Below are 22,500 nucleotides of genomic sequence, written 5' to 3' on the forward strand. Positions count from 1 at the left end.
ATGTTATTTTATTTATGAACGTTCTGCAGCAATGCAGAAATTTGAAGATTCTGCGCAGTAGCATCACTCTGTTGTAATGCACCTCATTATAACTGCTATTTTACCTCAATTATCATAATCAGCATCATCAGGAACTTACAGTTTAAAAAACAACAGCTACAGTAATTGTTCAAGATGTTCTTTGAATGTATCTTGACAAGTCCTGGGGCAGGTTTCTGGCTGTTCATTGTGATTTGAGTCACGGCATTCTTTAAACCCAAAACCAAATAAATCATCAATCCAGATGTCCACTGAGATGCTTCAGCTTCAAGCCTACTCTGATCCTGTCTCGCTTATACCTCAGCTAAGCTATCTAATTTATTACTCTCTAAAAAAGCAATGAGCCACTTTCACTGATGAACCACTCCAATGAAGCAGCTGAGCACATCTAGGAAACATGAAGGAGTAAATATTCAACAGATTCTCTTTCTTTTTTATGTACACACAAACCTACAGTAGGTGAGGAATAAACAACACTAGGCAATACAAAGAGCAATACTTTGTTCTTTGATTGATCAAGCAGTTAATGCAGTAAATGATTGCATTGAAGAATTTTTCACATGCTTGATTACAGCCATTATAAATAATTACAGCAGTGACTGCAATAGTCCAAAAGAGCTGTGAAATGAAAATACAGTCAGCAGGTGCGAGTGCTAGCATCAAGCTAATTGATTAAAGTGAAAACAAACCTGTAAGTATTTAATTAAATATCCGAGACATTAGGTGAAATAACCAGAGCAGACTGGAAAACGGTTGCTGAAGGTTATAAAAGGTTAAAAAAGATTCTTTTCTTTTTCTCTCATATTCATAGGAGAGAGAGATTCACGTAGAATAAAGGTGTGATGTGGGAGCAAAGAAATATGGACTCTTTGGAAGTGAGGTTGATTAAGTATTTTATTTAGTGTGCTGAAATTAAACTAATATCAAGCTAGGTTTTTTTTTTGTTTTTGTTTTTTATAGTTTCACACAAAATGGCTGCTCTGCTGTATGGTTTTGGGAGGTTCTATCTAGCCACTGCATATCAACAGTCCCACAACACCTACAGTTGTCTAAACATGATAAAACAAAAACAAAAACAGTTGCCTAAACATCACAATTTGCTCCTGGTCAAATTCACTTTTGTGTGAATTCTTTTACTTGCCCATTTTTCCTGTTTCCAAGACAACAACCTTAAGAACTGACTGTTCACTTGTTCACTAATATACACAGATCTGGCATAACATTCTGACCACTTTCCTAATATTGTGCTAGTCCTCCTTTTGCTGCCAAAACAGCTCTGACCCATCAAGGCATGGACTCCATGTTTCCCCTGAAGGTGTGCTGTGGTTTTTGGCACCAAGATGTTAGCAGCAGATCTTTTAAGTCCTGTATGTTGCGACGTGGGACCTCCATGGATCGGACATGTTTGTTCAGCATGTCCCACAGATACTCGATTAGATTGAGATCTGTCAAATTTGGAGGCCAAGTCAACACCTCAAACTCGTTGTTGTGCTCCTCAAACCATTCTTGAACCATTCCTGTGCATCAGCGAGCCTTGGCAGTCCATGACCCAGTCGCCGGTCCACCACTCTTCCTTCCTTGGTCCACTGCAGACCAGGAACACCCCACAAGAACTGCAGTTTTGGAGATGCTCTGACCCAGTCGTCTAGTTATCACGATTCAGCCCTTTCAGACTCGCTCAAATCCTTACGCTTGCCCATTCTTCCTGCTTCTAACACATTAACTTTGAGGACAAAATGTTCACGTGATGCCTAATATATCCTATTTAATAACAGGTGCCAATAAATATAAAGGAGAAGTGGCAGTGGTGGTTCAGACTGTTTAGGCTCGGGGTCATTGTGTTGTTGTTGCATTGTGGATACGACAAATAAAGGCTCCTATCTATATAATGAGAATTAGTGTTTTTTCTTTTTTTATGTTTCAATTTTTCATTTTGGGGGGGCACGGTGGCTTAGTGGTTAGCACGTTCGCCTCACACCTCCAGGGTCGGGGTTCGATTCCCACCTCCACCTTGTGTGTGTGGAGTTTGCATGTTCTCCCCGTGCCTCGGGGGTTTCCTCCGGGTACTCCGGTTTCCTCCCCCGGTCCAAAGACATGCATGGTAGGTTGATTGGCATCTCTGGAAAATTGTCCGTAGTGTGTGATTGTGTGAGTGAATGAGAGTGTGTGTGTGTGCCCTGCGATGGGTTGGCACTCCGTCCAGGGTGTATCCTGCCTTGATGCCCGATGATGCCTGAGATAGGCACAGGCTCCCCGTGACCCGAGGTAGTTCGGATAAGCGGTAGAAGATGAATGAATGAATGAATTTTTCATTTTGCTTACGCATTGTAACATTAGTTACACAAGTATACACATAAAAAAACTACACTTTTTTTTCCTTTTAATAAATAAGGCAAAAAGCTCCATTCAAAATTTGAATCTGGAATGAATGACAATTACACTGCTGTGAAGAAGTATTTTCCCCTTCCTGATTTTTAATTTTTTTGCATCTACAATCTTTTTGATTGATTTGAGCAAATACAAAATGCAGTTTTTAAATGATGATATCATTTATTAAAGTAAAAAAGCAGTCCGAACCTGCAACCCCTCCACCCCTTTGCTAAATTATGCATGAAGTGTAATTAACCACATCTTTTGGGTAGCTGAGTTAAATTTCTCATGCCACACCCAGACCTGATTACTGGTAGACCTGCTGAATCAAGAAATCACTTAAATGAAACCTCTCTGGAAAAGTGAAGCATGCTAAAAGATCTCAGAAAGCATCACACCGTGTCGCGATCTAAAGAAATTCAAGAACAGATGAGAAACAAAGTAATTGACATGTTTCGATGGCTGAATTAAAACAATTCTGCAAAGAAGAGTGGCTCAAAATTCCTCCACAGCAATGTGAAAGACTCAATGTCAGTTATTCACAAATTGATTGCAGTTGTTGCCACCAAGGGTTATTAATAGGGCAATACCCTTTTCATAAGACCAGGCAGATTTGGATCACTTTTTTCTTTATTATTATTATTATTATTATTATATATTTTTTTTAATCTAAAAATATAAGAAAGGCAAAAATATCTTTATAGCACTGTACATAGGAGTCTTAAATGCTCTGATATAAACTTACACCATGGAAGCTCTGCCCCCTTTCTCCCATCTTACGTTTAGTATTCTGATCTCTGGTTTTCTGTGTGGAAGATGTAGTGCTGCAGCGTTCCTCCATCTCTGTCACAGTAAACAGACAATGTTGTGAGCTGATATGAAATAAACTCTTATCAGTCTATGCTTGACATTCAACAAGTGTTAACATCACTCACTCATTCATTTTCTACCGCTTATCCGAACTACCTCGGGTCACGGGGAGCCTGTGCCTATCTCAGGCGTCATCGGGCATCAAGGCAGGATACACCCTGGACGGAGTGCCAACCCATCGCAGGGCACACACACACTCTCATTCACTCACACAATCACACACTACAGACAATTTTCCAGAGATGCCAATCAACCTACCATGTATGTCTTTGGACCAGGGGAGGAAACCGGAGTACCCGGAGGAAACCCCCGAGGCACGGGGAGAACATGCAAACTCCACACACACAAGGCGGAGGCAGGAATCGAACCCCCAACCCTGGAGGTGTGAGGCGAACGTGCTAACCACTAAGCCACCGTGCCCCCCGACAGTTAACATCAATAAACTAATAATAATGTAATTGAAGGTGAAACTGGGAGTGCGTTCTACAGGGTTTTCCAGTAACTTCCAAGCAAGTGTCAGCTACTGAAGGCTCTGGATATATACTGGATGTAGAATGTGGATTTCAGTTCATTCTAGTGATTTATTTAAGGAAAATATTCAATATATAGTTCATATTTCAACTACATTAACTAGTTTTAACTCAACTCTAATTCAAATAGATACAAAGAATACAAAGAGGCTACTGATGAGGTGAGAACCATGAAACCCCAAAAGCACTTAGCTCAGGTCTCCTGACAGATTCCTGACAAGTCTAATACATAAAACCAATTAAAAACCAAGTTATTATACTGTATACCGATGTTAGCTCATTTGGTTATTAGCCAGTTAGTTGTGTAGAGTCGAAGAGTGCTTGTTTTATTTTATAAGAATGGTTATATTTCATTAATGAAAGTACATTGTTAGATTGTACAGTAAGCTTGTGTTGTTCATTCATATCCGTGTTATGAAACAGTGTCATTCTAAGTCATCAGCTTGGTCCCAGAAGATGATGGTTTCTGTATCATTAAGTCACTGCTTCATTAAGTTTTTATGCTATTATGGTATGGATTACAAAGGAATCCTTTTGCAGCTTTTCACTGGTTGCTGATGCCATATGTCTTTTTTTTTAATCGACACACTCCTTACGACTGGGGATGTGAAAAGGGAACTATGAAGATAAATCTGTGGTATGATAGCGATAATATTTGTGAATGCTCAGATTCTTGTAGCATTATAAACTAACCTGTTGAGGTGTTTAGTGATAAAAAGCATTTTTCACATTTACAGAATTTTCCCTGTTGAAAACATCATGTGTTTTAAAGGTAAGGCATAACTATTGTCACCGGAGCAATCTCAATTTATTTTACTGTCAGTTACATGCAGTAGGGATTTTTTTTTTTTTTTTTAGTTTGCACTCATCTAATTTATTTTTTCAGCCGCTGGAGTCGAGGCCATCAATCCAGAGTAATGTGCTCTTGAGCAATGGGATCCCTTTTCTGTTTTGAAATTCACAATGCAACCAATAGTGTAAGGTTGATCATTGGCTGGGACAACACTCAACACCCAAAGGACAGAACTGTAGAGACAGAGTAGATGTTTTCACAAAGAGAGAAAGAGAGAGAGAAAGAGAGAGAGAGAGATTAGCATTAGATGTAATGTTGTATAGAGACCTGACATCTCAGGTGTCAGTGACGAAGCTTCTAATAGCTTCTAAAGCTTATAAAGATATTACAGCAGCACTCAGACTGCAGCTCAAACACATACACAAACAACACAAATCCCCAAGATATAGATGTATAACATGATGTTTAGATCTCTAATACTGTTTCGCAAAGCTAACTGGTTTTTTAGACTGAATTATTAACGGCTCAGCCAATATTTATTTGTTAATGAATAAAACATACAGCTACATCATACTTGTTATCATAAAATTTAATGTTGTGGAATGTCCATGGAAAGGATTGGTTCCTGTTCTCACTTGCATTATAGCAGCTATAAATAGTCCTGAAGTTAATAAGGCTGAAGGTATTCTCCTGTTACTGAGAAGCTGCAAACATCCAAATTCCTGAAGACCTGAATAAGAAAAACATATTCCTTACACTAGTGATATTATCTACATGAGATTGAAATGAGAGACAATAATCACTCCAAGGTCTTTTACTGCTGAACATAATGAAACAGAAAAGCCTACCAGAGTTACTCTCAATTCATTTTATTTCCAGCATTTAGCAGACACCCTTATGCAGAGTGATTTACTCTCAAGTGTTTTCTAATCTTTAGATATTCTCTAGAATTTTAATAAGCTGGTGTCTCTCATCTGACTTAGCTGAAACATTTAGCTGTGTGTCATCAGCATAAAAATGGAATATAATACCATGCTTACAAATAATTACACCAAGGGGTAGCATATATAGGGAGAAAGGAAGTGGGCCTAAAACAGAACCTTGTGGAACACCGAACATAACCTAAGTATGTTTAGAGTAGTCATTATTCAGATCTACGAATCAGACCTGAGCCAGGAGAGGGCTGCCCTTTTAACACTAAGTCCTGATAAGATATTTGAGTGAACACTTTATAATCAACATTAATGTCTTGTCAGAGCTGCTGTTACATAAATGAATCAAAACCTTTTGACCAATCAGAAGCAAACATTCAACAGTGCTGTGGTATAATAATGAAAATATTACTTTTATCAGAATCAGAATACTTTATCTATCCCCATAGAGTAATTTGGTAGGTTATCGCAGCTCCAAGTCACCAAAATAAGAATACAAAAATAGAGACTTATATACACAAATATATACAAAAAAATTATAAATAAAGCTAGGGTTTAGATAAATAACAGTAAAGGTGTATTGTTGCACAGTGATATATGTTGTTGTATAAAAAATATATATAACTAAGGCTAAGATTTAAATAACTATTCCGGTAAAGGTATATTGTTTTACAGAGGAACGATAAAGTCCGATGGACAGTAGGAAGGATTTCATATGTCTCACCTTGATTGGATGAGTCTGCGACTCTGGAAGGTGTTGTTTGAGACGACAAGCAGCTTAGACAACATCTTTCTTTCTGACACTACACTCAGTGAGTCCAGCTCCACCTCCACAACAGTCTGATGGCATCAGCTACCTTAAGTCCACTGCCCCTATTTATTCCACTGAGTCTGAACTTGTGCATGTGTAGATAAGTTGTGTTTCTTTCAGATTAGACAAGCAGATCTTTGGTATGTTTGTTTGTGTGTAGGAGATGGATGGAATCTCTTTAAACCAAAAAAATGTATTTTTTTGTGTGTCTACAGTGGGGATTAATTGCTCATATGGAAGTTAAGTATTTGTAGTCATTTATAAGAATTTCTGTTTTTACCTAGCCTACTCGGAGTATATTTTCATAGATGTTAAATCTTTCAAAAGATTTCAAAGGAAATGTTGATATCTGAGATGCCTGAAGTGCTTATTCATAAGCTTCTAAAATCTGAAGGCGTTATCTTCAACTATTAAAATTCTGTGTAGACTTTGTGTTATCAAAACAGAGGGAAAAACATCTCACTCATCTGACACTGAAAGCCAGTCCTGACTCATTTTAGATCAGACTTGTGAACAGAAAATAAATCATTTGTTTTTTACTGATTGAAAATTTTCCAAGTCCATTTCTATCCTCCAGGCACAAGAGAACATCAATCAATATCAATAGTACTGGTAAAAAGGGTTAAAAAAAAGTTATTTTTTACTTTTTTTTCTAGTTTATTTCTGACACTTTTTATTGTAAGGAAAATACGAGAACAACTACAGTAAGAGCTCTTATGTCTGTGCATTTGCAGTTTGTCTAGAGGACTGTGCTGACTTTCTCTGCATAGTGCTAAAAAGACTTCATGCCTTTTTTTTATTTTTTTATTTATTTTTTTATTTTTTTACAAAAATATTTTTTCTTTTTTTACAAAGCAGGCATCATAGAAATAATTGTGCATTTCTTCACTTTTCCGGAGGAAGTCGTCTCTCTGGAAAGTGTGCAGAGAAAGTAGATTGCTGTAGAGTGACGGATGCTGATTTTGAAATGGAAACGATCAGATTTTTGTTAAAGCTGCCGCAGATTAAATGATGATCCTATGAGAAGAAAATGTTCTTGCACAATTTACTGGAAAATGGTACAGGAGCCTGTTTGACAAAGCTGAATTTGTAGAAAAGATCAGAACTTTACAGTATGTTAGACAGATATGTCTCTGCGTAATTCAGGTAAAATCTTTGCTCCATTCTGTATAGTATGGATTTTAGGTCCCTGGGGGCTGTCTATTTTACATGATTTATTAATATGGATATGATTAGATTCTATTGCACCTCATTTAACAGTCCAAATTAATATTCATTGTGACACTTGCCGCATTGAGTCCGGAGTTCGTGCTCTTTAGTAGTGGCTTTCACAAGGTGCATAGGAGAAGTGAACTGCCAGCATAGACTAGTGCTCAGGCAGAGGTGTTGGCGGCTTTAGCTGGCGGCTTTAGCTGGTGGTGGAGAGTGTGCATGTGAAGCAGTGAGGTAGCGATGCACCAAGGCAGACCCCAAGACTGTTGCTAGGTTTCAGATTGGGGAGCGCCATCCTTTCACGTTGCTGACTCTGAAACATACGCAGAAAAAGAGAAAGTGTAGCACATTAGTTACTACCCCGTACACACACCCTTACTTCCCACTACTGCTGAGCCTGGTTCCTTTATTCTCCTGGATTGGACATCAGGTTTTAGCACACTTTTAGCTGCTCTGCCTTGCAGCCACACTCAGATGCGCTGGCCTTGGTGCTGAAGTGCAGCTGTGGTTTCAGCACCTCAGGTTCATGGGGTGACGAGCAGTTTTGTGTGGCTCGCATGTGGTGGTGTGGGTGCCGGCATCACATAATATATTAAAATGAACTCATTTGTTTCATTTTCAGCTTTAGCAGTCTGTTAATGGCACATATACATTTCACTCTAACGCTGGTGCAGAGCTGAGGTAGTTTTTCCCCAATCAAGGCTTCATTTTGCTGCTGTTGTTATGTGCACCGAATAATAGATACCTGAAGTGGTATGAAGATTCTCCAGTATCTATCATACTGCCGTCTTTTGCTCTTTTTTTTTTTTTTTTTTGTGGTTCAGCTCACTAATCAGCGCATCAGCACCTGTCTCCTTTACTCACTGTCTTTTCCATGAGAGTGGATTTGGCAGCTCTCTGTTCTCTGTCTCGCTCTCTTCCTGTCCCTGTCTCCTCTTTAGCAGACAGGTGCTGTGCTGACTTCCTGACTGTGCCTTGCTCTCAACAAGGTTTAAGAAGTGCTGCTCTGACATCATCATCATCATCATCATCATCATCATCATCTCACTGCAAGTCTCACATGCACGCTCCTCAAACTTATCTGTAATGCTGCTCAACCCCGATCAAGATTTCCATCACCTCCTGAAATGAGCTGAGTTGCCTTATATCAATAGTTGTGCCTGAACAAGAAGAAATAATTTCCCACTGGATGAAAATATTCTTCTATTTCTGTAGAGGGATTAATTTTAAAAAGTGAAAAACATAAGCTGTGTGTTGGTAAGACACACAGATGTCTCAGGCTGTGCTTTGGTTTTGCTGGTTTTGAAGACAGAAGGGCAGTCCAGCTGTTTAATTGTTCAGTATTTGATTAATGGCTTTTGTTATGCTTGTAACGACGCCTGTCTTGGCCAGTGATTTCTTTCTGCTCTGCTGCATCCCGTGCTGTTTGTTTAAAATAAACCTCAGGGGAAAGCTTAGAGAATCATTTGTGCAGCTTGGAGCTTATTTATTTATGAAATTTCAGTGTGTACTTAATATTTGTGACATTTAAAAGGCCAGAACATAAAAATGTGCTGCAATCTGCTCGCATCTGTGGCGATAATAATAATACTAATAATACTAATAATACTAATAATAAGAAGAAGAAGAAAAAGAAGAAGAATCTGCATTAAGCCACATATGGGAAACTTTTGGTGACAAGTTTGCAAAAGTACACACAAGTTTAACATCAATTCCCGAGTCACCCATTTAGATCATTGTGATAATCTGTCCAATTTTGCGGTTGCCAGTTTTTTAATTTTTATACGTTTCTTACAGTTGTTTCTAACCAGAAACTGGTGTCCATCACACCAGCACTGTAGAACTCCATACGATAATCAGGGAATGGAAAGACATGGGCTGGTTCAAATGAACAACTAATTGGAGCCTTTTAAAAGCACATAATACAACACGTTCCACTTGATAAGAAACTGCACTGATATCTTGGTGGACTTGGGATTTGAACTGTCAACTTTCCAACTGGTGGCCCTTTACCTTAACCATTAGGCTAGAGTGGCTCTTGAGACAAGAATAACAACCTCCATTACAATGACGTGGTTTACAAACAAGCAAAACACGCAACATGACAAAGCACAACACACAGACACACACACACACACACACACGCAGTCAATCCTCTATATGAGCAGCCTTGTCAGGTCTGAGATCCAATAGCTAGATTGCTACCACATGCCCTGAAACAGACTTTCCTGTCCATAAGTGTACAAGTAAAATTCCTCATTTGACATTTCATCTACTCAAATGCTCCAACTTCTGTTTACACCCCCGAGACTGTACAAAGCACATAATATGAGTCACATGCAGTTCAGTTTCTGATTGGTTGTATGTTGCTAAGCACCGAGCCGTAACATCGTAACACCGTATAACACAAGTGCTAAGCCTTTGTCTAACTGACATGTCAGGCCACAAATTGCCCTAATCCCTTTCTGTTTCTGTCACAGATAGCAACTTTGTGCTGGGGAATGCCCAAGTACAGTCCCTCTACCCCATTGTGTACTGCTCGGATGGGTTCTGTGAGCTGACAGGCTATGCTCGTGCTGAACTAATGCAGAAGAGCTGCGCGTGCAACTTTCTGTATGGACCCGAGACCAGCGACAAACTGACGTCACAAATCCAGAGTGCTTTGGATGACCGACGGGAATTTAAGACCGAACTGGTTTTCTACAAGAAAGGAGGTAAGAGAAAGAGAGAGAGAGAGAGTGCGATAGAACGAGAGAATAAATAAAAACAAATGACAAATTTATTGATTTTGTCTTAAAGGAAATGGAGATTGCAGTTTGTGTGTATAACCTGTACGTACAAATGTCTACTTTAGTTTTAAGCTCATGTCATCCCTAAATGGAGGCAAGCAATTCAGTGGCTTTCTTTCTTTAGAATCAGTGTAATAACTGGCCTTGGATGCACCTGAGCACATAGGATAATAACACTAGGACACCAGTGTCTTCATCCTGCCTCTTGCCTCGCCTCTTATTCTGTTCTGGAAATAATATCTTGGTAGTATTGCGAATGGTTCAGACCAAGCTCGAGGCTTAAAAATGTTCCGCAGCAGGATTAACTGCGCTACTTTTTTTTATATCATAGCAGATTGTACAGACTGTAATGTAATCCACAAAACACGCCACTAAACTAAACGCTTTGTAATGCTTCGAAGCTGCAGATAAATATAGAATCAGACACGGCTTATTAGAGCCATTGTGTTTATAGTGTTTTCAGTATACTATACACACATGGACAAAATAGTTAGTACCCTTTCATTAAAGAAAGAAAAACCCATAATGATCACTGAAATAACTTAAATCTGACAAAAGTACTAATAAATAATAATGTACTGAAAACTGACCGATAAAAAACAGACATTGCTTAAGAATTGTGGTTCAACAAAAATGATGGTACGCTAAACTTAATATTTTGTTGCACAACCTTTTGAAGCAATCACTGCAACCAAGCAATTTATGTAACTCTTAATGAGCCCTGCATCTGTCCACAGGTATTTTGTCCCTCTCCTCATGAGCAAACTCTATTATTCAGGCAGTGTTTTTGTGATTCTTGCAGCCAAAAATGATTGATTTTCCAAATTTGCTATGCAACTTTTTTTTGCGGAAAACTATTAAAAGTGCAAGCACAAGATTCTTCATTTTTAAGTCCTAGCTTTTAAGACATGCATGTAATGACTATCTGTGAGCTGTACTCATGGTCCACACACGTGAATGGATGAGGGCTTTGGCTGAATGTGTGTTGTGATGATTCCCTGTAGAAAATCTCCTCTGTAGGTTTGTGTGACTTTATGTCCATTTCTTTAATGGCAAAGAGATGAAATCCTAGAGGGACTGAATAGTGACTGGAATCATGACATGTATTAACTCAGGATTATTATTTTTAATTATGACACTTATATTGAAGCTTTGAGCATAAGCCAATACCTACTATTGATATTTTTAAAATGAATGGCAATGCCATAGCTGTAGACAAGACAAGTTGTATCCTGATTGCACAAGGGATTTCACCTCGAGTCAAAATTCCTGCAGAGAAAATGAGCTTGAATTCATGTGTATTAAATTCTCAGGAGGTTGCTGCTTTCACAATCTTTTATTTATGTGTCAGATTCAAGGCCCCAAAGACCTAATACGGCACGCTGCCTCGATTCATTTGGCCCCATGTGAATTTGCAAAAATTCATACTGAAGTCTCTCACAGTTCCATTTCGCCAGTATTTATAGTGACCTCCCATGTACTGCATGTCATACTGTAACTGTCAATCAGAAACATGTCGGTTCTTGCCTTTTTCTGTGATTCGACAATTCCGAATCATATAACGCAGCATAATGTTATAATAACATTGTAATGTCACGTTTACGGCGCATACGTACGAGCACATCTATTCTAATCTATTTAAGGTAATGTGCAAAAAGTACAAAACAAAACAAAAAACACTAGGACTAGTAAAATTATGGATGAATACAAAAATACACACAACAGACAAGATACAAGAACAGACAGAGGTGTTGCGAGAAACGAACAGGATTTCACATCCATACAGTGTTGGCGCCACGAGCGGGCCCTGGGGGGCGTGGCCCGGCCACTTGAATCACTGTGCCCCCTTACTTCTCAAAATAATAACGAACTTAATAATTGAAAAATATGTTTTACAAATTACTTTTATTATACTATACCTAACATAGTCAGCTAATTACATTCACGCTGCCACTACGTCAGTAACGCAAATCAGTAGGCTAAATGGTCAGTGAAATCGTTATTCTAAAGTTTGCGAAGTTCGTCTGAAAACATCTACTAAAACATTGTTTTAATTCAAAAAATCTTTAACAATGGATATAAGAAAATGGCTCGCCAGCTCAACAGAGAAAACAGCTCAACGGCTCAGTTCAAGTACCCGTTGACACGTTTAATATTTTATTATGTTTATTGAAATTTAATAATAGTAATAGTATGTGAACGAGATAGGCCCCCCAGTTAAACATGAGGCCCCCTCATTCTCTATTCTCTGGCGCCGACACTGCATACATACGATACAAAAGCAGAAGAAAGCTAGAAACAGGAGATGTGTTCAAAACTAGGAACCAAAACAATGGACAAAGTGACAGATATAGACATGAGACTGTCTAGAAATAGACAAACTAATCAAAGGGAAACCCAAGGATTTATCATGACACGTTACACAAAAAAACAGTGACAACACAGAACACAGGAGGCAGAAGCACAAGATGAAAATAAAATGAAGCTCTTGTGGAAATGTAAACAAAATAAAACACATGAGAGAGTGAGATTAGTGACAGGGTTCAAAAGATAAGTGTATGGAGTGGATTTTTCTCTGCATGTGCATAGTATAGTAAAGATAAAAGTTATTCATAAAGCATCTTAACCCTTAAAAGTGATGAGGACTTTTAAGAGGCTGAAGAGTTTCTTTAACAGAGGAGAAAATGGGCAAAAGGTGAAGAGGGAAAAGGAATGTACTGTATACAGTATTTAATAATGATAATGAGTTAATAAGATGCTACAGATTAGATCGTGTAGGGATTATTTTTGTGACCAATCATATTAGAGATAACATGTTGTTATGGCATTTATACGTAGATACACTAATATCTCTGACACAGAGCTGAAATGCCATAGCGGCAGAAATGACATAATTTATCTCTGTGTCAGAGATGTTTACATTCACATTTACATTACATTTATTACATTTATAACATACATGTGATCGATCATCAAAGTAATCCCTACACGATATAGACTCAAATATCTAGACCTAGAGACAAAGTAGGGATGGGCGATATGGCCTAAAATCCGTATTGCGATACACATTGCAGCCTCTTGCGATAACGATATATATTGCGATATATAAATAATAATAGAGCCATTTCAGAACAGGTTACACAGACCCTTAGGAAAGCCAAACTGCTAAATGTATTTTTTTTTTAAGAAATAAAGAAACGTATGTCGTTTTGAGAACATTTATTGTGCAAAAGCAAAACTGTAATTATACAACAAAATGTCGCAGATAAATAAAAGTCTTTCCTTTTAAAAGGCACTATACTTAGTTTAAGTCCTTGGTTCTTAAATAAAATACTTCCAGTATTAATTAGGCAAAGAAAATTATTTTGTGTAAATGCACAGATACTTTAAATAAAACCATATTTCAAACCTGCAGCTGAGGTAACGCATTTGGTTTTAAACATTTTGTTCTCCTAATGAAATTAAAACTGGTGTCTTGTTAATAAAGGAACGGACACTGTGAATTAGCTCTTAGCTGTTAGCTCTTAACTTTTGCCCCACACACTCTACAGAGTATATTTTTCTGCTGCTCGTCGGACGGCTTAAATACAAACAAATAATAGATGTTGCACCGGTCTTTTTCACGAGCTCCTCTGTTTCACTGACGCTTTCAGCCATGTTTATTCAAGATGACGAATATGATGATTCGTTGCAGCCGGCTGCAGCTCGTGGCTCTAAATTTCGCGGGTAGATTGCGTCATCAACATGCATTATCGCGAGAGTGCAATAGAATTAAAATCTCTATCGTAGGCCAATTTTGTATCGTTTATATCGCATATCGTTTATATCGCCCATTACTAAGACAAAGTGAAGACAACCAATCACAGTCTTCAAAAGAATGTGTCATACCTAGTAACAGGTTTAGCCTCACCTCCTCTATAAGATAAAAGTTGTTGTATTTTGCTCGCTCAGAGTTGCTCTGAAGTCCTGAATCGCTCTTGAGCTAAGATATCTAGTTAGAAATGTTTAAATGTTTAAGTTAAATTAGGAGCTCTCTGAGTTCATTCTTGTACTGAAAAATTAATGCGTCCTCGGTTTTGAATCCTCTGATACTGTGTAGGAAAAATGCTACAGAAAATACATGGATATAATCAATGTGATCACCAAATAGCGCATACAGTTTAATCACATGAGCAGTTTGACATGTTTGTTTTACTTTTAGAGCTCAGTTTATTGGTGTTAACTGAGAGAACGAAGAACAAGATGTAATAATAATAGAGAAATAATAATAGAGAATGAAGAAAAGCACCCATGTGTCCTGGCCAGAATTAGAGTCTGACACCTGATGATAAAGATTATAGTTTTCCCCCCTCAACAAAAGGAAACTGCAGCTGATATTTTTGTTGAAAGTCTTATTTTAGTCTTTATTTTTATTCAGCATGTGTTTATACAGGTTTAATAATACACTACTTGTACCCAGTGTTGTGCTCGTTATTAAGAAATAGTAACTAAACTAATTAGTTACTAGTTACTTCGTTCAAAAAGTAACTCAATAACTCAAGTACATTTTTAGTTACTTTTTTAAAGAACGTTCTTTAATTTTCCCATTAATGCCCTTTTATGCGTTATGGTCTATACAAACACAAAACTGTTTGTTGATCTGTCCCTGGCTAACAGTCCGGTTAAAATCTAGTCGCTGTTGATTGCCTGGAGGGGCTTGACTCACTTCGAGTGTGTCCACCAACACCAGGCTAGATTCTAGCTTTGTCGAGGCATGTAGTTTCTGGAGGTGCTTCGACAGATTGGAGTTGCTGCTTATCGCAGTAGATAGGACCTTCCAACCAGAAAGACAGCTTACATTTGACTAAAAGGTTTTTGTCTTTATGCTCAACTAAAGTGGAATAATGAGCATATTTCCACTTTGAGAAACTCGTCTTGCTCTCGCCTCGACTCGCCATTACTGCCGCACATACTTGAATAAACAGAAACACGCCCACAATGCGGCGTCTTCGTGTTTACAGGTTGGCATCCACCAATCCTACAATGCGTCGCTGCTGTAAACAGGTTAGGCTGTAGGCTACACTTCAGCCTAAATGAATTAATTTAAAAAAGAAAGGGACAAACGCACCATACGGTATGTTAACGGTAACGGAGATACTTTATTTAAAGAGTAATGCGTTAGAGTATCAGTTACTGTCAAAAGTAACTGTGCTACAGTAATGCGTTACTACCCAACACTGCTTGTACCTAATATCTAAAAATCATGCCTTATCTCTCGAGGGTGTAAAATCTAGTGTGAAAAATATCCCAAGCTCCTCTAGATTTGCAGAGTTTGTGGATCATTAGCAGAATAGTATGACATTACATCTGTATCAGTCTAAGATTAAAGCTCCTTGTAGAATTTTCCAGATTATATTTACTCATACATAATGAGAAAGCGCAACTGTTTCACTTCTCCTGTCTGCTACTTCTGCTGTCGGTGGCCATTCAATAAAGCCTTGAACGCACAATAAATAAAAATGACGGCCAAACGTGTTTACATCTTATTAATGTTTTTAATCACACTGCCGAGAAAGGTTTTCGAATTAATCGTAAAAACGAATGATTGATCATTCATTTTAACGTGTTGTTCCTGATCGATCATGGCTGTCTCACTGCAGGACTTTGCGTAAATCTCAGACGATGCAGATCACAAGCCAAGGGAAGCGGGAGCTCAGTGGTTAATGTGCTGATCTACTGATCAGAAGGTCGTGAGGCTGGACTCTTGATCAAGGCTCTAAACCCTCAACTGCTCAGATGTGTAAATGAGATAAATAAACATAATTCGCTCTGAATAACGCCGCCTGCCAGACGCTCTAAATGTAGATCAGATCGGAAAATGTCATGCACACTCCCAGCATTTCAGACACCTTCACTCAGATCTTTTGTGAAGATCATAAAAGAGCGTGCTTGTTATCTGAAATGCATTTTAAAGCATAGTTTTAAGGAAAAATCCAGGTCCGTTCTTTGCTCTTGTCTCTTCTCCTAACACAGCAGACCAAAATCCTGACTGGATTAATAATGTGGGTTGGGAATACACAAAGTTTCCATGACTGCTGCTCAGAAACAAGCTTCTCGCTTCTTTAAAACCGTTCTCTCAGGTACTGAAAGAGTAACATAAGGTACGTTTAAAAAAAGTAACAGCCTTGTAGAAATTTTCAGTTTTTTTAGAGGTAGTTGTTCGGCTTAAAGATGTTAATGCTTCTGTATTTTACCAACGTTTACAGAGACATTGTTTAAAATGGATTTATTTACAGTACAGCTAATACACTCTGTACCCACCAGTCAGGCATCACAAAAAACCTATTCAACAGAATTTCTGTGTTTGCTTGGATAATCTGGCTTCAGTAAATTTACAAGTATATTTTTTACTTCTTTGTAACATCGAATCTTTTCACCTCACTGAAATCACATCTCAATTAGCTTTTTCATAAATCTGGCACTGTTACGCTGTTAGATGTATTTCTTCCATAAGAGCAGATTGTGGGTGTCTTGTAGCTAGTGTTGTGTTCCCCAAGGACCTTATGCCACCCTCATTCTCCTTCATTGTAGCTATATGGTGGGAATTAGCCAAGACTAAATTATAAATTAATTTAAAAATTACATAGATATGTTAAAAGAATTCAATTCAATTCAAATGTATTTGTATAGCATTTTTAACAATAGACATTATCTCAAAGCAACTTTAGAGAACAGAAGAATCATAATACAAAAAAAGTTTAATATTAAACAAAGATTGATATCATACAAAAGTTTTAGATTAATATTAGACTTATATTTAAATGTGTTTGCATTTATCCCCAATAAACAAGCCTGAGGTGACTAAGGCGACTGGTGAGGAAAAACTCCCCTAGATGGAAGAGGAAGAAACCTTTAGAAGCTCAAAGGAGAACCTCATCCTCATTTGGGTGACACTGGAGGGTGTGATTATTAATATACAGTCTGACAATTGTGTATTGATGAGGAGGTTGTTGTCCTCAAAGACCACATGGAGTTGCCATCTAATCTTAGAATGTCAGAATACTTCATGAACCACAATCCAACTGGAGCTGGTACATCTCTAGATGCCTAAGGATCCTCAAAGGGTTAGTCTCTTCTCAATGAAGGTCCAAAATCTTCATGACACGCAACCCACACAGGAGCTGGTACAATATGAACCATGCATCGAGATGGGTAGAAAAAGAGAAGCAATGGAGAGGAATTAGCGTAGCTGCTGTACATAATATTAGCAAGCAGTAAATGATAATGTGCAAATAATAGCGTTCTGTGGGAGTCACCAAAAGTAAATCATCTGTGGCATACACAAGTCTGGTAATTTGTATGTGATGGACGTTTATCAGCATTTACACACGAGAGCAATGAAAATCAGCATAAATCCAGCAGACATTTTGTGTTCGGTTTGACTTCCACAGCGCAACTGAAAGACTGAGAAACAAAGCCCTGTTGTTTGTACAAACTCCTTTTCCATAGCTCATCACTATTATTCCTAATATCGTCTCTCCAGCATCTGTCTCGTCCCAGAACGTGCACTTTCACACGCAGCCTCAACACCACTGCATCAACAGCGTGATTTGTACTGTAACTCATCCCGTCACTCTCCTGTGGAATAATATTTATTAACCAAGTGGTTCAGTAAATGGCTATTTAATTAATCATTGTGAGGGCTATTATGCTAACTATTTTTTTTTACTTATTAAATGCATAAAAACAGGATGTCTTGAGACATTAATTGTTCGGGTCTTCATCAGCGATCATTTGAAGACATCAGCAGGAAGGAATTAGTGTTGGGTCTGTGATGAACTCAGAAATGACCCTGACCTATTAGTTCCTAAGGAGCTCTTGGTTGCTTAATTCCACTCAACTACAAACTGTTGTAGAAAGGACATTATTTACATTGACATTATTTTCTGTCCAGTGTCACTCAAATGAGGATGAGGTTCCCTTCTGAATCTGGTTCCTCTCAAGGTTGCTTCATCATATCTTCACAGGGAGTTTTTCCTCGTCATCGTCTCCTCCGGCTTGTTCATAAGGGGATAAAAGTTAGACATACTGTAAATAGTAACTTCATTTTAAACTTTACAATTTCGTTTTTTTTTTTATTCTTTTGGCCACATTTCAAAGACTGACAGATTTGTAGGGTTAAAGTCACTTTATATGAAATCAGTATGAGGATATGAAAAGGATAAGAAGACTCACTCACTTCACTTTTTCTATTCAAGTGAATGGCCAGCTTTTATTCATGTGACTCAGCCTGACCTTAGTAAATAACGAGTAGCACTTAACAATCACAGAACATAAATAATCATGCTAATACCTGATTTAAATATGAGCTAACGATGAGTTAATTCATGGACTAATCAGAAACTAATGAAGCGCTAACCTTAACTATGTCTTATGTATTCGTGCCTGAATGATTCATGTTATTACGTGCTTGTTAGTTAACGTGTTAATTAACACATGGCTGTAAACTAAATCAAACCTGTTCTATAAGAAAGAATCTTATAGTTTATATCATTTGTCATATGTAGCTGCATACACAAGCATCATTGGCTGAGACTGGATTACTTTCATAACCTGATATCTATTAGGTTTAATAGATTATTTTGTGACATATACAAGACAGCACAGTGACGTTCTTTTATTCAAATATGCCAGGAAGTTGGGGTCAGTCCGCTGTGTTGTGGTCAGTCCACATGTACTAGGGAGTCGGAGTGAGAGCACAGGGTCAGCCATGTTACAGCTCTACTGGAGTTAAAGGTCTTGCTCAAGTGCCTAACAGCTGCAGCTTGCCAATGCTGGGGCTTGAACCCCTGACCTTCTGACCAACAACCCAGAGCCATAACTGTCTGAGACACCTCTGCCACTTAATAATAATAATAAACACAAATAATTTAATCTTAACCAATTTTGCATCATTCTCCATCCATTTCCAAACTCCAATCCCACTGTAATACTAGTATGCGTTCCAGGTGGCTCGGGCCCGGGGCTCTGCTCCTTTACCCATGTGAGTGAAATGAATACAGATGCACCAGCTCCAGTTGGATTCCATTTCATGAGGATTTTGGACATTCAGAGGGAAGATGCCAACTACATGTGGTCTTTGAGGACAAAATACAGTCGGACTGTACAGTATATAACTGTAGAAAGGACATAATTCATAATAACACTCTAGGACATGCCTTAACTCATCATTAGTTCTTATTTATTGTGACCAAATATTAATTCAGGTAAGAGTGCATAATTATTCATTTCAGTGTTACCAAATAATGCAGCTTTTGGTGGGACATGCCTTGAACGCTGCCTATATAGAGCCTTTATAACACTTTAATAAGCTATGAATACTCTACATATATCCGATAAGATAAGAAAAGATAAGATAAAATATTATTAATCACAAAGGAAATTCTTTTGGCAGAGACTGCTTTATATTACAATAGAAATAAATATAATGAAATAGAAATGAAATTCTGGCCTTTTAAATAAACTCTCTGTGAGGTCAATTAAAATACATTTGAGTGTACAGTATATGCGTGACCATCGAGTACACTCCAGTTGATTTTTCAGCTTCCTGTGGAGTTAAAAATCTACAAATATATAAAGTTAAATTTAACTCATAACTACAGTTTGTTTAAATAATAACCCTTTCATAGTTTCAAAAAAATCTAAAACACTAAATTGTTTCAGGTGAAAATAATTACAAAAATAAATAAATACATTTACAGCATTTGGCTTACATTTATACAACTACACAATTTAGAGTTAAGGGCCTTGCTCAGGGACTCAGGAGAGGCATCTTGGTGGATCTGAGGGGCTTTTTACACCTGGTCACTTCATGCGTTTTCTGTGATCAGATAGCTATCCGATGGTAAAAAGACCAGGTCTAAATGCCCTCCGAAACGTTTTCGAGACAGATATAAATCTGATCGTTCAAACCACTTCAGGAGGTGGTCTGGGATGCGTTTCAGATGAAACTGGACAGGTGTAAATGAATGTGGATGTTCGAGCCACATACGTCAGCGCTATACTCCTCCCAAACAGAAGTACGTCACTCGCAGGTGATCTTTCATCCAGGTGATGTTGGGTCTTAAAATGTACTGCTGCTGCCAGCAAAAATGCAGCTAACAGTAAATGCTGGTTTTTGTAGCATAACCGTCGTAACGAGTTTTTTCGTCTTCTTTTTGATTGCATTCTGAAAACCACATACACCAAAGTGTGTTCCATTTCAATTACCCCGGAAATGAGGTCAAATATATTTGCATATTGGGCAGGAGTAGAAAGATCAGATTGATATCCGATTCGCCGAGACGCATTTATGTGGCCTAATGTCAATGGAACAGTTTTAACAAATCAGATAGCTATCGGATCAGAGAAAACACATGAAGTGACCAGGTGTAAAAAGGCCCTGAGATTCAAACTCACAACCCTTCTGATTAGTTGTCCTACACTTTAACCAATTAGCTACAACTTCCAAACAAGATCAGGATTTTCTGAACATTCCTCACAGCATAAAAATAGTTTAAGAAATAAAATGCTCACAACAAAGTCCAAGATAATGCAACTGGGCATGGAAAAGATGTAGACCAAACAACACCAGGGGGAGTTGAATAAGGCTCCTCGATAATAGAAATGATAAAGGAATGCTGAAGAACTGATGAAGGGTCTTATGTCTAAACTAGTTATGTTTTATTTGACGTTGTCTTATCATGAAACAGAGAATTAAGAATAACCCTCAGTTATCATTATTATTATTATTATTATTATTATTATTATTATTATTATTATTATTATTATTGATAGTGGCAGAGTTTTACCAATCCAGGTGATTGTAGATTCCACATGTTGTTTATATGGTACAGCGAAGTCAACAAGAAAATCTGAGCTTTTGTACCAAAATCACACATTTGTGAGACTTCCCTCAAGATATTGTTCAAAATATTTATTTATTATATTAATGATATATTTTGTTTTATTATATTTTTAGTATTTAATGATAATGCTATTAATAATATATTATTGTTCATTTTTCATGATATTAATTATTCAATTATTTGTTTTTGTACGTGTATTTAGTTTTAAATGTGTCACACATCTTGAACCTTCTGTTTATTTCCAAATGTAAATAAATCCCAGAAATAATCCCAGATTTTCGATGTGGTCTGAGATTTCTGGACCGTCCTGTGTCTTAAACCGGACACTGTAGATAAGATAATCCTCATTTATATACTGTACATGTTTCTTGTGTGTAAATCCCATCCACAATTTCTCACTTGCGTAGAACAGGGTTTAATCCCAGTGTTGCCATAACAACAAGAAGCGTGTAAGTCAGGTCAGTTAATCTCTCTGCTTGTGTTAACAGGTTTTAAATGATTTCCATCTCAGTGGGATTATTAGACAGACAGTATAAAATTTCTCAGAATCACACATTTGCCCAGTGTTCAGAAACAACGAAGCTCCAGTTGTTGAAAAAATAGCATGAAATGTCGATTTTACGAGGTTATAGATGTATCAGATCATAATGATTTGTCTTCGAATCACCTCAATCTTCTAATTTTCTAATCATAGAAACTGAAAGGGTTTTGGAAACAGCACAATAAGTTTTTATTTAAAGATTAAAGTTTGGTCTGCATGCTCACATTTCTGGGGAGAAATGAAATCAGTTCAAATACGTTTGCAATATAGATGCAATTGAGATTTTTTTTCACCAGTTCTTCTAATTATTAGGGGTCACAGGACTGTTTCAGGACGTTTTCTGCCGGAACATATTGGGGCGTTCAGGTAGCGTGTTGTGTCACGTGTTCTCGTCCCTACTCACCTGTTCCTGATTGACTGTCAGTCATTTATTTGCTGGGAGCTCTTGTGTTTTTCTGTCTTTTCCCTATTTGGCTCAGTTAGCCTTTTCCTGAGTTTTCCTGATTGTGTGTGAATATTAAGGGAGATCAGCTTATTTGAAGTTTGATGTTTAAAGTGGACGTTAGCTGAAGCTCGTGACTTGTATCTGCATGAGTTTATGCTTTGTGCTGCTACACGATTTACTATTTAGATAACTTCGTGAATGTTCAGGAGTACCTTATAAAGTGGACGATAAGCAAAGTACATATAATAACTTGACAAAAAAAGGCACTACATTCGATGATAC

The 22,500-nt window shown here is 37.7% G+C and overlaps 1 protein-coding gene across 1 annotated transcript in view; it reads left to right on the top strand.

The window, feature by feature from the left end:
* Positions 1-22,500, top strand: part of kcnh3 (potassium voltage-gated channel, subfamily H (eag-related), member 3) — a 177,196-nt gene that overhangs the window by 99,411 nt on the left and 55,285 nt on the right. The window contains exon 2 of the mRNA XM_060875949.1: positions 10,038-10,271. Coding sequence (XP_060731932.1) covers positions 10,038-10,271 — 234 coding nt within the window. The remainder of the gene's footprint in view (positions 1-10,037; positions 10,272-22,500) is intronic.

Source organism: Tachysurus vachellii, chromosome 8 (genome assembly GCF_030014155.1).
Source record: "Tachysurus vachellii isolate PV-2020 chromosome 8, HZAU_Pvac_v1, whole genome shotgun sequence".
NCBI lineage: Eukaryota > Metazoa > Chordata > Actinopteri > Siluriformes > Bagridae > Tachysurus > Tachysurus vachellii.